We start from the raw sequence: 13464 nt of genomic DNA, 5'->3' as shown, positions 1-13464 counted from the left end.
CCATCCTAGTATACAAGTATAACAATTGTAGAATTTTTAAGCTATACCCCTATGAGAAACAACTGTACTGTCTAGAGTACGTTGTTTATGTATAGTTCCTTTGTGTTTTGTGTTAGAGTTTGTAGTCAAAACACCATTTTCAAAGTCCCGCAGGTCAGTCCTCCCCTTACCGCTCCCTGACTTATGTTTTAGCAAGATCACTCTAGGTGTCATTACGTTTGGGTAGAAGTATGGAGCATCAGGGGGCTGTTGTGGGTGAACAACAATGTATCTCAGATCAGGGTTGTAGCAGAGGTGGTACAAATTGGCTGCTTCTAGATATATTTTAAAGGGAGAGCCAGGGTAGCTTGGGGGGCTCAGCAGTTTAGCGCCGCCTTCAGCCCAGGGTATGATCCTGGAGACGGGGTGGGATTGGGTCCCACGTCGGGCTTCCTGCATGGAACCTGCTTCTGCCTGTGTCTCTGCCTCTCTCTCTGTGTATGTCTCTCATGAATAAATAAAATCTTAAAAAAAAAGAAGCCTCCAATAATTAAAAAAAAAAATAAAGGGAGAGCCAATGAGGTTTCCTGGTGGACTGATCAGTAGGCTGAGACAGAAGAGTCAAGGATGTCTCCAAAACTTTTTCCAGAACAGTCAAAGGAGATGGGGAAGGCTATGGGTAGAGCATATTTTTTTTTTTTTAATTTTTATTTATTTATTTATGATAGTCATACAGAGAGAGAGAGAGAGAGAGGCAGAGACACAGGCAGAGGGAGAAGCAGGCTCCATGCACTGGGAGCCTGATGTGGGATTCGATCCCGGGTCTCCAGGATCGCGCCCTGGGCCAAAGGCGGGCGCCAAACCGCTGCGCCACCCAGGGATCCCGGGTAGAGCATATTTTAAGAGTAAAAGGCTGAGGTGAAGGAAGAATAGGGAGTTATTGCTTAGTGGGTGTGGAGGTTCAGTTTGGGAAGATGAAAATGTCTGGAGGTGGATGTGGTGATTGCTATAGAACATACAAATATATTTAATGTGTTGACCTGTACATATACACTTGAAAATGGTTAAAATTGTAATTTTTATGTTATATATATTTAGCTACAATAGAAAAGAGAGTATGAGGAACACATCAGGAGTTCAGTTTTGGACATGTTGATTTTGAGGTGTCTACTAGACATACAATTGGAAATGTTGAGGAGGCAGTCAGAAATGAGCCTGGAGCTGGGGAGAGAGGCTCTGGTTGGACATACACATTTGAGAATTGTCAGCATATAGATGATGTTTAGAACCTGTTCCTTCCTGCAGAAACCACATGTAAGGAAGGCTCTTGCCCACTCTTACCCACTCCTTGCCTCCTGAGTGACTCTGGTGCTGCCCCTGTACAGCCCTTCATGGTGTGCTGTGTCTCTTACCTCTAGGGATCTATGAATATAAAACACTTCTTCCTCTTTAACAGTCACATCTGTGTCTGTATGTCTGAAAATACCTGATTAAAATAGATCCTTGGGGGACACCTGGGGAATCAGTTGGTTGTGTGTCCAACTCTTGGTTGGTTCAGGTAATGATCTCAGGTTAAGATCTCTTTGGTTCAGGTCATGGGATTGAGCCCTGCCTTAGCATGGACTGTGGAGTCTGCTTGAAATTCTCTCCCTCTGTCCCTTCCCCTGCTTACATGCTCTCTCTCTCTCAAATAAAATAAATAAAATCTTAAAAAAATAGATATTGGGAACCTTAAAACAAGCACCAATGTATATTAATGCACAATAGAAACCTTAAAGTTTTAGAAGTTATTATCAAGGTATTTAGCTCAGTTTTACAATGAAAAATGCAATTCTGATTTTGACAATCTCTTGTTTTTAAGCCAGCTTTCCCAGCAATAAACGTGATTCTTTGATTTCTGTTTTGTTTTCAATTGGTTCCAAGCTTGGAGGAGTAAAGCATTAGCCTTCTCAGAACCAAAAACAGCCATGATTAACTTTATTTATTTATTTTCTTTCTTTTCTTTTTTCTAGGGAGTCATGCCTTCCCTTTCCTTTGGGCCTTTGCAGATTCCACTCTTTCTGTCCAGAATACTTCCCTTGCACTATTTGCTTCCTACTCACTATCCAGCCTTCTCTAGGACTCCTCTCTTATCTGACCAATACTAAGTCAGGAGACTATCTTTCATGCTCCCCAAATACTTTATACTTCCTCATAACTTGTGTCATATTGTGATTTAAATGTTTCAGTCTAAAATTCATGGTTTAATGGTCCGGGTTCCCTGAAATAATTCCTATCAGGGCAGTGACAGTGACCATGTCTGATTTGTTACTTGTTATGTTTCCTATGCTTAGTATACTATGGGCTTTAAATAAATATTTGCTGTTTGGATTAATAAACTATAGACAGTATAGCTATTTATACTGCCCCATTACTTGATTTCCATTTGACTTTGCATTTTTTCTTTTGTATACCCACAAGTTCTTAATTGAATAAAAATATTTATCTAGGACTGTCCAAATCCAAGGAAGATGTTTGTTTAAAAGTAATCCCCCTTCCTTTCCACAAATTAGGCACTGAATTAGAACTTTTGCTCTCAAATAGCAGAGTACTACAGAAAACTCTTGAAATCACAGATCTCTCTTAGAGAAAAAATGATCAGATTTATCAAGGGGTCATTGTTTATGCTTTCATTTGAGGGCTAATTTTCATTACCTTGAATTTGTGAAGTATTCAGCCTCTTTTCTTTGTGTTGTAATTGGCAGGGGAGAGATCCTGGTAAATCTTTATACCTGACAAAAGACATGAAAAGATTTAATACATATATGAAACCAGCAAATATTAGTTCCATTTATCAGTTTTTGTTGACTGGGATGACTGTAAGCATCACAGTGTACCTCCTAAGGGACCTGTTACTGTCACTCGCCAATAGTTACAGGACAGGCAGTGAAAAAATGCTGGCTGCTGAGGTCCATATCTGCCCTATCCCTGTGTTGCCCTTATACCCTTAAAAAATCTGATTTTCTTCATTTTACAAAAGTGGAAACTGAGGCTCAGAGGGATTAAATAACTTGTCCCAAATTGCGCAGATAATAGGTGAAAGTCCTGGGATTCAAATTCAGGTTTATCTGACTCCAAAGGCAAGGATATAAGCCCTATACTATTCCTATTGCTAGAAATATAAGTTGTTTTAAATTTTTATTTTATTTTATTTTTTTTTAAGATTTATTTATTTATTTATATATGATAGACATAGAGAGAGAGAGAGAGAGAGAGAGAGAGAGGTAGAGAGAGACAGACAGACACAGGAGGAAGGAGAAGCAGGCTCCATGCTGGGAGCCCGATGCGGGACTCCATCCCGGGACCCCAGGATCGCGCCCTGGGCCAAAGGCAGGCACCAAACTGCTGAGCCACCCAGGGATCCCCATGTTTTAAATTTTTAAATGGTATAAATAATCTTATGGTGAATATCTTTATACTGAAAGCTTTGTAACTGTAGTTATTTTATGACTTTAACTGCCAAATTGTATTTTTACCAGCATATAAAATAGAGGTAGTATAGCTATACATTATCTCTATGTGTATCAACTATCTATCTATCTATCTATCTATCTATCATCTACCTTTCTAACTTTCTATCTATCATCTGATGCAGAGAGTGCTTCTAAAAGTTTGGAACCTTGGGTGACTTTTCATTTTCTCAGAAAAATAAAATCTGGAAAGAGAGAAAACATATTAATATTCGCAGATAGTTTGTATAGATCTGCAGGAGGTTATTAATTTAGGAACATAAAAATATATTACCTAAAACTGGGTTTGCTTATAATACAGTCATTTAAAAGTAGATTTAAATAATCATGATTTTATAAATTAATTTTACTTAAAATACATTTAGCTTTGATCCTAAGCTAAAAGTTTTATTTTTAAATTTTTTTTCTAAGCTTAAAGTTTTAATATGGAATCTTCTGTTTTTATTTTTACAGGAAGCAGTTAAAAAAGTAAAAGGGGAAGAAATACTAAACATGGGTAAATTTAAAAAGTTATGGTTTATGAATTTAGTATCCTCTACAGTCTCCAGTAGGTTCAACTAATTTTTTCTTTCTTTTTTTTTAAGTTTTATTTATTTATTCATGAGAGATACAGAGAGAGGCAGAGACATAGGTAGGGGGAGAAGCAGTCTCCTTGAGGGAAGCCCCATGTGGGACTTTATCCCCCGTCTTTGGGATCACAACCTGAGCCAAAGGCAGATGCTCAATCACTGAGGCACCCAGGTGCCCCCATCAACTCATTTTTAAAGAGGCACCTGGGAAAAAAGGAAGTGATAAGGTCTCAAAATGTACCATTTCTAACTTTTTAGGTGTGGAATTTTACCTTTAATTTTCTCTGCTTTAATAACACTGATTTCTTCTTCTGATATTTCTGTCTATTATCTGAAAACTTAAGTTGGCCCTTACTCGGATACGGCATTTTATATTTGTTGTGTTTCTAAATAGAAATGAATTTCTTTTGCATGATATAAAAGATGCAGTAGATGGAGAAATACGGATTTCTCAAGAAGCAAGAGGAAAGTAGAAGGCCAGGCAGTGTGTTTTTATTAGTTACATAAAAAAAAGGATACTCTTGGGATGCCTGAGTGGCTCAGCAGTTTAGTGCCTGCCTTCGGCCCAGCGCATGATCCTGGAGTCCCAGGATCGAGTCCCACATCAGGCTCCCTTCATGGAGCCTGCTTCTCCCTCTGCCTATGTCCTTGCATCTCTCTCTCTCTGTGTCTCTTATGAATAAATAAAAAATATATATATATTTTAAAAAGGATACTCTTCGCAGAATTTCAAAAATACCTTGGCTCATGCATGGGGAAGTCTTTTTATTTTATAATGTTTCAAAGATTTGAAGTACCTTAGATTTGGAATGAGCCCAATCTAGCCTCTCATCTCATGGAGGAATTCCCTCTATGTGTGGTATTGTCGAGTCTGTGCTTGACTACTTTCCGTGACGAGGATGTCACTAGTTCAAGAGACAGCTTGTAATTCAGGGTAAGGGAACAATGAGATCAAGGGATCTGGCAGCTTTAAGGTTGTCTTACTCATGTCCCTCTAAAAAGGTCGGTAATCTACTTCTGTAGCAGTGGCATAGTCAAGGACAGTAGGAGAAATACACTCAAAATGGCACAGAAAGTGGATGGTTTGAGAGAGAAGAGAGGCTTTTTTTCTTATGCTGTGATAAAATATAGACCAAGCTCTTTCTTTTGGTCATTCGTGGCTACAGTTTACTGGAATTTGTAATTATCAGACTAAGAAAAAAAGCTATTTTTATTTTTTTTAAAGATTTTATTTATTTATTCATGAGAGACACAGAGAGAGGCAGAGACACAGGCAGAGGGAGAAGCAGGCTGCATGCAGGGAGCCTGACATGGGATTCGATCCTGGGTCTCCAGGATCATGCCCTGGGCTGAAGGCGGCGCTAAACCGCTAAGCCACCCAGGCTGCCCTGAAAAAAGCTATTTTTAATGTCACAGACATATCTCCTTTCCCATTTTTAACGTAAGGTTAGTCATAGCCAATTTACCCAGATTTCATTTTTCTGGCCATGGTTGAGCTACAGAGCCTTTCTCTGGACTGACTTGCTTAAGGGATTAGGTCTTCTTTCTGATCCTCTAACTTTATTCTCTGTTAAACTGGCACTCAAAATATCTTAATGTATTACTGACAACTTCTTAAACCCTCTAGGGTAGTCTGTCCTCTTATGCAAAAATTCCCTCTCATTTGAGGGGAACAGGAAAGAGAACTTTTTGTTTCTCCAATCTAAAAGGACATATATTTTTTTCTTTTCATAAAGAATCTTTATCTTTGGGATACCTGGGTGGCTCAGCAGTTGAGCACCTGCCTTCCGCCCAGGGCATGGGATTGGAGTCCCTGAAGTCCTGGGATTGAGTCCCACATTGGGCTCCCTGCAGGGAGCCTGCTTCTCTCTCTGCCTGTGTCTCTGCCTCTCTCTCTGTGTCTCCCATGAATGAATAATAAAATCTTAAAAAAAAAACTTTATCTTCAATTCATATGCTTAGTTTTTTTTTTCATATGCTTAGTTTTATAAATAAATTTATCTTTGGGTACTTGAAGAGCCTTCTAGTTTGTTTCCCCATAGCCTTGTGGGTATTTAAAAATTTTTTATCACCTTAATAGTTCTTCACCTTAATCTATTTGGGGCACCTGGGTAGCTAGCTTAGTTGGTTGGGTGTCTGACTCTTGGTTTCAGTACAGGTCTTGATCTCAGGTTCATGAGATCAAGCCCCAACTCAGGCTCTGTGCTTGGCACAGAGTTGGCTTGAGATTCTCTTTCCCTCTGCCCCTCTCCCTGCTCGTGCTCTCTAAATAAGTAAAATCTTAAAAAAAAATTCTTTACCTTAATCTATTTATCACCTGAAGACATTCATTACTTACCTCTTGCCATGGAAGCTGGGTATTTTTGTTAGAGGATTCAGCTTAAGTTTTGATTTAATGTCAGAAACTGCCATGGGGCCAGTAACTCTGTCTGGAATTCAGAAGATACAAATAGGATCAAATCACAGATGAATTCCTCTCTTTTCCTTTTTTTAAAGATTTTATTTATTTATTCGTGAGAAACACAGAGGGGAGAGAGAGAGAGAGAGAGGCAGAGACACAGGCAGAGGGAGAAGCAGGCTCCATGCAGGGAGCCTGACGTGGGACTCAATCCCAGGTCTCCAGGATCACACCCTGGGCTGAAGGTGGCGCTAAACTGCTGAGCCACCTGGGCTGCCCGAATTCCTCTATTTTCTTTAGCAACTATTCTAGCTCAAGACCTAGAGTTTGAAGTCCAGGGCCTTGAGGAACAGTAATATGTGCAAATTCAAGTTAGAGGTATGTGCAAAGTTGGAAGGCCATGTGTAAGGACCCCTTCACTGTCCTGAGATCTCTAAGCAAAATATCTTACTGTTGTCTCCCCCTTCAAATAGTGTCACTCTGATCATGTATAAAAGTAAATGGTACCGTGTGACATAGATAAAGCATCCTGGAAGTGTGTGGAAAAGTTATTTAAGTAACTTTAAGTAAAAACAAAATTTATTTTTGAAATCAGTAGACAATTTCATGTCATAATTGACAGAGAATAAAATGTGACAGCATTTCTAAAATATTTACCTAATTGTTTATATCTTGGATACCTGCCTGGTAGTAAGATTTTCCCAGGATTTCCTTCTGGGAGGTCTGTCCCTGCCCTGTCAATTCTTATGAGTGCATTGGTCTCTCTTAAATGTAGGAGTGGAGGTGGGATACAATGCTGTTTTGCCACTCTCAAACCTCCCAAATGGACTTTTAACCACTAGAGCCTCCCTCGTCCTGCCTTTCCACTTAGGCAGAGTTTGGGCATCAGGGCCTATAGATCAGAAGCTGGGTTGGTAGGGCTTCCCCCTTTTATTGTTGGTTTTACCTCTCCAATTGGAATTTCCAAAGTATAGACTGTATTAGGTGGTTCACTGGCAAGAACACTGGATTGCTGATTTAGGAATAATAGATAACTACTAGGAAGCCACAAAGAAAAGTCTTTGAATGTTTAGTTACAGTTTGGTCCATTTTCCCAAGTCTTCATCTCAGAGCCTGGAAAGCCAGTCATTTCTAAACAACTCCATTACATGTATTCAAAATCTAGAAACCTACCACAGAGCTGGGAACTCCGGAGAGGCTCAATAATTTAGGCACTTGAAAGGTGCTGTGAAATCATCCTCATAGTGCAAAATAATCATTACTTTAAAAAACTACCTTCAATCTCTCATAGAGATGATAGATTAAAAAAAAAAAAGACTCAGCGTAGACTCCTACAAAATCCAGATATTTGCCTACTTTAAAGCCATGCTACCTTCCACCTCTGGGCTTCAATCAGATCAAGAATCCAATAAGGGGGTTTGTTCCATCATTCAACTGTGACCTCATTCACTTCTCAGGCTCAGGCCCAGGTGACAATGACCTACAAGCCCCTTCCAGCTTTAGAGCAACCATGTTTTCACTGTGGTTTACTTAGCACCCCTGGGGTATGTGTGGGTGTGATTTGCAGAATGAGAACATTTTGACATTGTGGGGATTTCAGGGAAGGGGAAGTTTTTTTTTTTTTTTAATTTTGTATTCCATGTTAAACATTAGTGAGCTGAAGTTGTTCAAATGAAAATTTTTACCTAAATGCCTTGATTGAATGGTGATTAAGAACCATTTCATTCATTGCTTAAGCTTAGGAAGGACAAAACAAAAACTCTCATAGGGTTGAAGACTATAATATTATTGGAAGGAGTAATTTTAAAAAGTAATTAAAATTATTACTGTATAATTAGAAACTTTAGAAACTTTAACAGAAAAATATTTCTAAAAAAATTCTAAAATATTTCGAAAATTAGAAACTTTAATATTCAAGGTCTTAAATGTCTCATGGCATTATAAATCATTTAGCACAGGAATTGGGCATGTCTTTAATCTTCCTCATGACCAAGCACAGATAGATACCTTTGACACCCAAGGTTTAGCTTGAGTCCTCAAAATTGTTTCAGGCCTCACTTAGTAGCTGCAGTTTTATAGGCTTCCTATCTCTGCTCTCAGAGTTTATTTATTATGAGAATAATTTTTTTAAAGACCTTATTTATTTATTCATGAGAGACACAGAGAGAGAGGCAGAAACATAGTCAGAGGGAGAAGCAGGCTCCTCTCAAGGAGCCCAATGTGGGACTCCATCCCGGGACCCAGGATCACACCTTGAGTGGAAGGCAGATTCTCAACTGCTGAGCCACCCAAACATCCCTATTGTGAGCATAATTTGACATTTCCCTAGTGTTTCTGAACTTAGTACATTGCCTCCTATTCTGCTTTGTGATGCAAAGGGAAAGAAAGGGATGGTTTAATTAATAAATTAATTAAACAAGTATTTAATAAGGACCTACTTTGTTAGAGCCTACCAGGATTAAAATGGAAATACTGGCAGTTCCTATTGGATGGGATTGTTGAGAAGTATATTAATATTAATATTATTATTTTAAATTGTGGTAAAAAACCATAAAATCTACTACCTTAACCATTTCAAGCATACAGTTTAGTATTGTTAAGTATATTCACACTGTTGTGCAACCAAGTTCCAGAACTTTTTTATCTTGCAAAAATGAGCTTCTAAAATTATTAAATAATAGCATTCCATTTACCCTTCCCCTTAATCCTATTCTATTTTCTATGAATTTGACTTTAAAAATCTAAGTGGAATCACACAGTATTTGTCTTTTTGTGACTGGCTTATTTCACTTAGCATAATGTCCTCAAGGTTCATCCATGTTGTAGAATTTCCTTCTTTTTTAAGCCTGAATTATATTTAATTATATGTACCACATTTTATTTATCCATTTATCTGCCAATGGACACTTGGATTGCTTTCACCTTTGGGCTACTATGAATAAAGTTGCTATGACACATTGGTGTACAAATGTCTCTCTGAGACCTTGCTTTCAATCTTTTGGATATATACCAAGAAGTAAATTGCTGGATCACATGGTAATTCCATTTTCAGTTTTTTAAAGAAATATTGTTTTCCATAGTTGCCACCATTTTACACTTCCACTAAGTGCACAAGGGTTTTAATTTTTCTAGATCATTTTCTGTTTTTTTTTTTTGACAGTAGCCACCCTGATGGGTGTGAGGTGATATATCTCACTGTGGTTTTAAATTATATTTCCCTAGTGATTAGTAATGTTAAGAATCTTTTTTTTAATTTTTTTATTTTATTGAGAGAGCAAGCATATGAGCAGGGATGGGGCAGAGGGGCAGGAAGAGAGAGAGAATCCTCAAGCAGACTTCCTGCTGAGTATGAAGCCTGACATGGGGCTCAATCCCAAGACCCTGAGATCATGACCTGAGTTAAAATCAAGAGCTGATGGCTCAGGAAACCCAGGTGGCTCAGCGGTTTAGTGCGGCCTTAGGCGTAGGGCGTGATCCTGGAGACCCAGGATCCAGTCCCACATCTGGCTCCCTGCATAGAGCCTGCTTCTCCCTCTACCTGTGTCTCTGCCTCTCTCTCTGTGTTTCTCATGAATAAATAAAATAAAATCTTAAAAAAAAAAAAAAAAAAAAAGAGCTGACGGCTCAACTGACTGAGCCACCCAGACACCCTGAGTATCTTTTCATATACTTAATGGCTATTTGTATATCTTCTGTGGAAAACTGTCTCTTCAGTTCTTTTGTCCGCCTTTTTTTTCTGTTGTTATTGTTGAGTTGTAGGAGTTCTTTACATATTTTAGATATTTATCCCTTATTATTTGAAATATTTGCAAATACTGTCTTCCATTCTGTAGGATGCCTTTTCACTCTGTTGATTGTGTTCTTTGATGCACAGTAGTTTTAGATTTTTATGCAGTCCAATTTAAAATTTTTTACTTTTGGTGTCATATCCAAGGGCTCATTCCCAGACCCACTGTCATGAAGCTTTTCTCCTACGTTTTCTTCTAAGAGTTTACTGCTTTGGGTCTTATATGTATGGAGAAGCAGAATTTTTAACATGTAGCACTGAGGGAAGAGCAATTTATTTTTTTAAATTTTTTTTAAATTTTTTTATTTATGATAGAGAGAGAGAGAGAGGCAGAGACACAGGCAGAGGGAGAAGCAGGCTCCATGCACCGGAAGCCTGACGGATTGATTCGATCCTGGGTCTCCAGGATCGCGCCCTGGGCCAAAGGCAGGCGCCAAACCGCTGCGCCACCCAGGGATCCCGGAAGAGCAATTTAGAGTGAAAAAAGAGCAAAAGCATGTAGAATAATCATAAAGATTAGGAGATGAGGAACAGTTCAGCTACATTAGAGGATAGCATTACATGAAGTGAGATAGTGGAAGCAAAAAAGATTAGGTATGTTGGATTGGGTGGTAAACAGAAGCAGAGATTGTGAATCTGAATCTCACACAAGTTTCATTTGCCTTACAGAACATTTAAAAGATTTAAATTTCACAAATGAAAACATGGATAAATTAAGAGTTATCAGTTTAGGACTTTGCATGAAAAACCCAAAGATCAGAAAATGGCTCACATTCTGGCATAGCAGTAATTGTCTAGAGCAGAACAAGTGTCAACCTTTTAGCTAAAATCATTAAGATTCCTGATTGCCATAGTCCCTATTAATTTTTCTAGTTTCTTATACCATGCATGTCATTCATTTAATCTGTTTTTTTTTTTGTTTTTTTGTTTTTTTTTTTTAGACATATACACATCTTCATTGTTAAGCTAAGGCAGTCTGCACTTTATTAGCACTGGGGAATCCTAAAGATATTTGAGTAGGAATGTTGAATGAATATAGCTGTTTTATATGGGAATTAATTCAACCATATTACTCTAATAGTTATTTAGGCTCATATTCTCTTCTGATCTTATAAGTAATAAAAAGGAAGTGAATATTAGATGGGGCAGGATATCTGGTATTAGGCTTCTTCCTATGTAGTACTGTTTGCTAAAGCAGAAAAACTGCATGACAAAATGTTGTGTCTCAGTGTGATTTATAATTTGTAAGTTCTGAAAACCTAATATATAATATCTGATCCATCTTGTACAGATAAAGATATATGAGCCTTAAAGAGACGAACATTTTACAAGTTCTATCATTTACCAGATTGATGGGAACTGGACTTTTCAGAATAATAAAAAAGTAGCTACCTCTCTGTTAGAGATACTGCCCCAGTAGGCCAATTTCTTTACAGGCAGAGTTTCTCTTTTTTTCTCCCTGGCTGTTTTGCTTTCACTGACTGTAAGCACCTTGAGGTCAGAAGCTCAGTGTTCTATGACAGAATCATAGGAGGTGTTCAATGAATGACTCGGTAAAGGCAAGGTGTTCTTTCCTTTTTGGACAGAGATATTGTGCTTCATCATTACTCCCTCCCCTTTGGCTTGTCTTAATCTTTATGATCTAGAAATCATCAGGGTATGTCAGCATGAAGGAAATATTATTTCCTACCCTCAACTCTGGTAGCCTGGATAGGCAAAATCCTCTGGGATGGCCTAATCCTGATGAGCCCCAATTCCTCTCTTGCTCCCTCCTGACTAGTCTAGATTAATGATAATGGAAATATTTGCAGAAATTAAAAGTCTTACTCCCCTTTACACAATATGACTTTAGTTATCACTCATTCAGACCAATACTTATAATTTAAAAATTTATGTACAAATACATGGATGGGTTTTTTTGGAGCAGCAATAAACCTTGGCCCCCATACCATTCAAACAAGGCATGCGGTGCAAGGGTGTGTGGGGATTATAAGAATAATACTTATAAGGCAATAAGGGGAAAACATAAAATATATTCCTCCTGTTTGGTTTATTCTTGAGAATTAATCCAAAATATCAGAAAATTTCGGGGATCCCTAGGTGGCTCAGCAGTTTAGTGCCTACCTTCAGCCCAGGGTATGATCCTGGAGTCCTGGAATCGAGTCCCACATCAGGCTCCCTGCATGGGGCCTGCTTCTCCCTCTGCCTGTGTCTCCGCCTCTCTCTCTGTGTCCCTCATGAATAAATAAATAAAATCTTTAAATGCCCCCCCCCCCCCAAATATGAGAAAATTTCACATCAACTTTATAGCAAGTTTTAGGAGATTTGTTTTTTTAAATTTTTTATTTTATTTATTTATGATAGGCACACAGTGAGAGAGAGAGGCAGTGACACAGGCAGAGGGAGAAGCAGGCTCCATGCACCGGGAGCCCGACGTGGGATTCGATCCCGAGTCTCCAGGATCGTGCCCTGGGCCAAAGGCAGGCGCCAAACCGCTGCGCCACCCAGGGATCCCTATAGCAAGTTTTAATATTAAATTGCTTAACCCATGTTCTGAAAACCACTAAATGCTCTGATTTTTAATAGCTCTTCTTTTCATAATATTTGTATCCATATGGATTTGAATGAATTTACTAACTCAACAAATATAACACCATGTATCCAGTCACCTATTCATTCATCTCTTCATGTTAGGAAATAGCAATTTCATTCTTTTTTCTTAAAGATTTTATTAAAATCTTAATAAAGATTAATATGGAATATGCTCAATCCTCTTCTCTTGCATTTGACATCTAATCCAATCAATTTATTCTGTAAATATTTTATTAGTGCCTATTTTGTTCTAGGCCCTGGGATACATCAGGGAATATATCTAGCAGGAAATATTGTTGATTCCATCTTCAAAATATAAATGTAACCAAATTACTTTCTCCACCTCTACCTGCTGTTCAGGTCTCCCTGCTTCTGCTCTTGCCTTGTCCACTACCTGTCAAGTTTATCCTAAACATAGAAGCCAGGATAATCCTTTCAAAACTTAAGTCACATCACATCATGTCTCTGCTCAAATTCTCCAGTAATTTCCTATGTCACTTGGTAAAAATCCAACCTTTACAATAGCCTTCAAGACTTATATGATCTTTACTGGTTGCACCTGCACTACACCCTTATTGGGATACCTTATTGCACAACCCTGCAATTGTGCATTGCATAGACTATGTGACT

At 38.3% G+C, this 13464-nt stretch overlaps 1 protein-coding gene across 1 annotated transcript in view; it reads right to left on the bottom strand.

Annotated features, from left to right (window-relative positions):
• EFCAB3 (EF-hand calcium binding domain 3) overlaps window positions 1-13464 on the bottom strand; it is a 74373-nt gene that overhangs the window by 24735 nt on the left and 36174 nt on the right. The window contains exons 15-16 of the mRNA XM_041726842.1: window positions 6396-6486; window positions 2674-2750 (exon numbers count right to left, since the gene is read on the bottom strand). Coding sequence (XP_041582776.1) covers window positions 2674-2750; window positions 6396-6486 — 168 coding nt within the window. The remainder of the gene's footprint in view (window positions 1-2673; window positions 2751-6395; window positions 6487-13464) is intronic.

The sequence above is a fragment of the Vulpes lagopus genome, chromosome 12, assembly GCF_018345385.1.
Source record: "Vulpes lagopus strain Blue_001 chromosome 12, ASM1834538v1, whole genome shotgun sequence".
NCBI lineage: Eukaryota > Metazoa > Chordata > Mammalia > Carnivora > Canidae > Vulpes > Vulpes lagopus.
The sequence above is the reverse complement of the archived record's forward strand: the minus strand, read 5'-3'. Positions and strand labels throughout refer to the sequence as shown.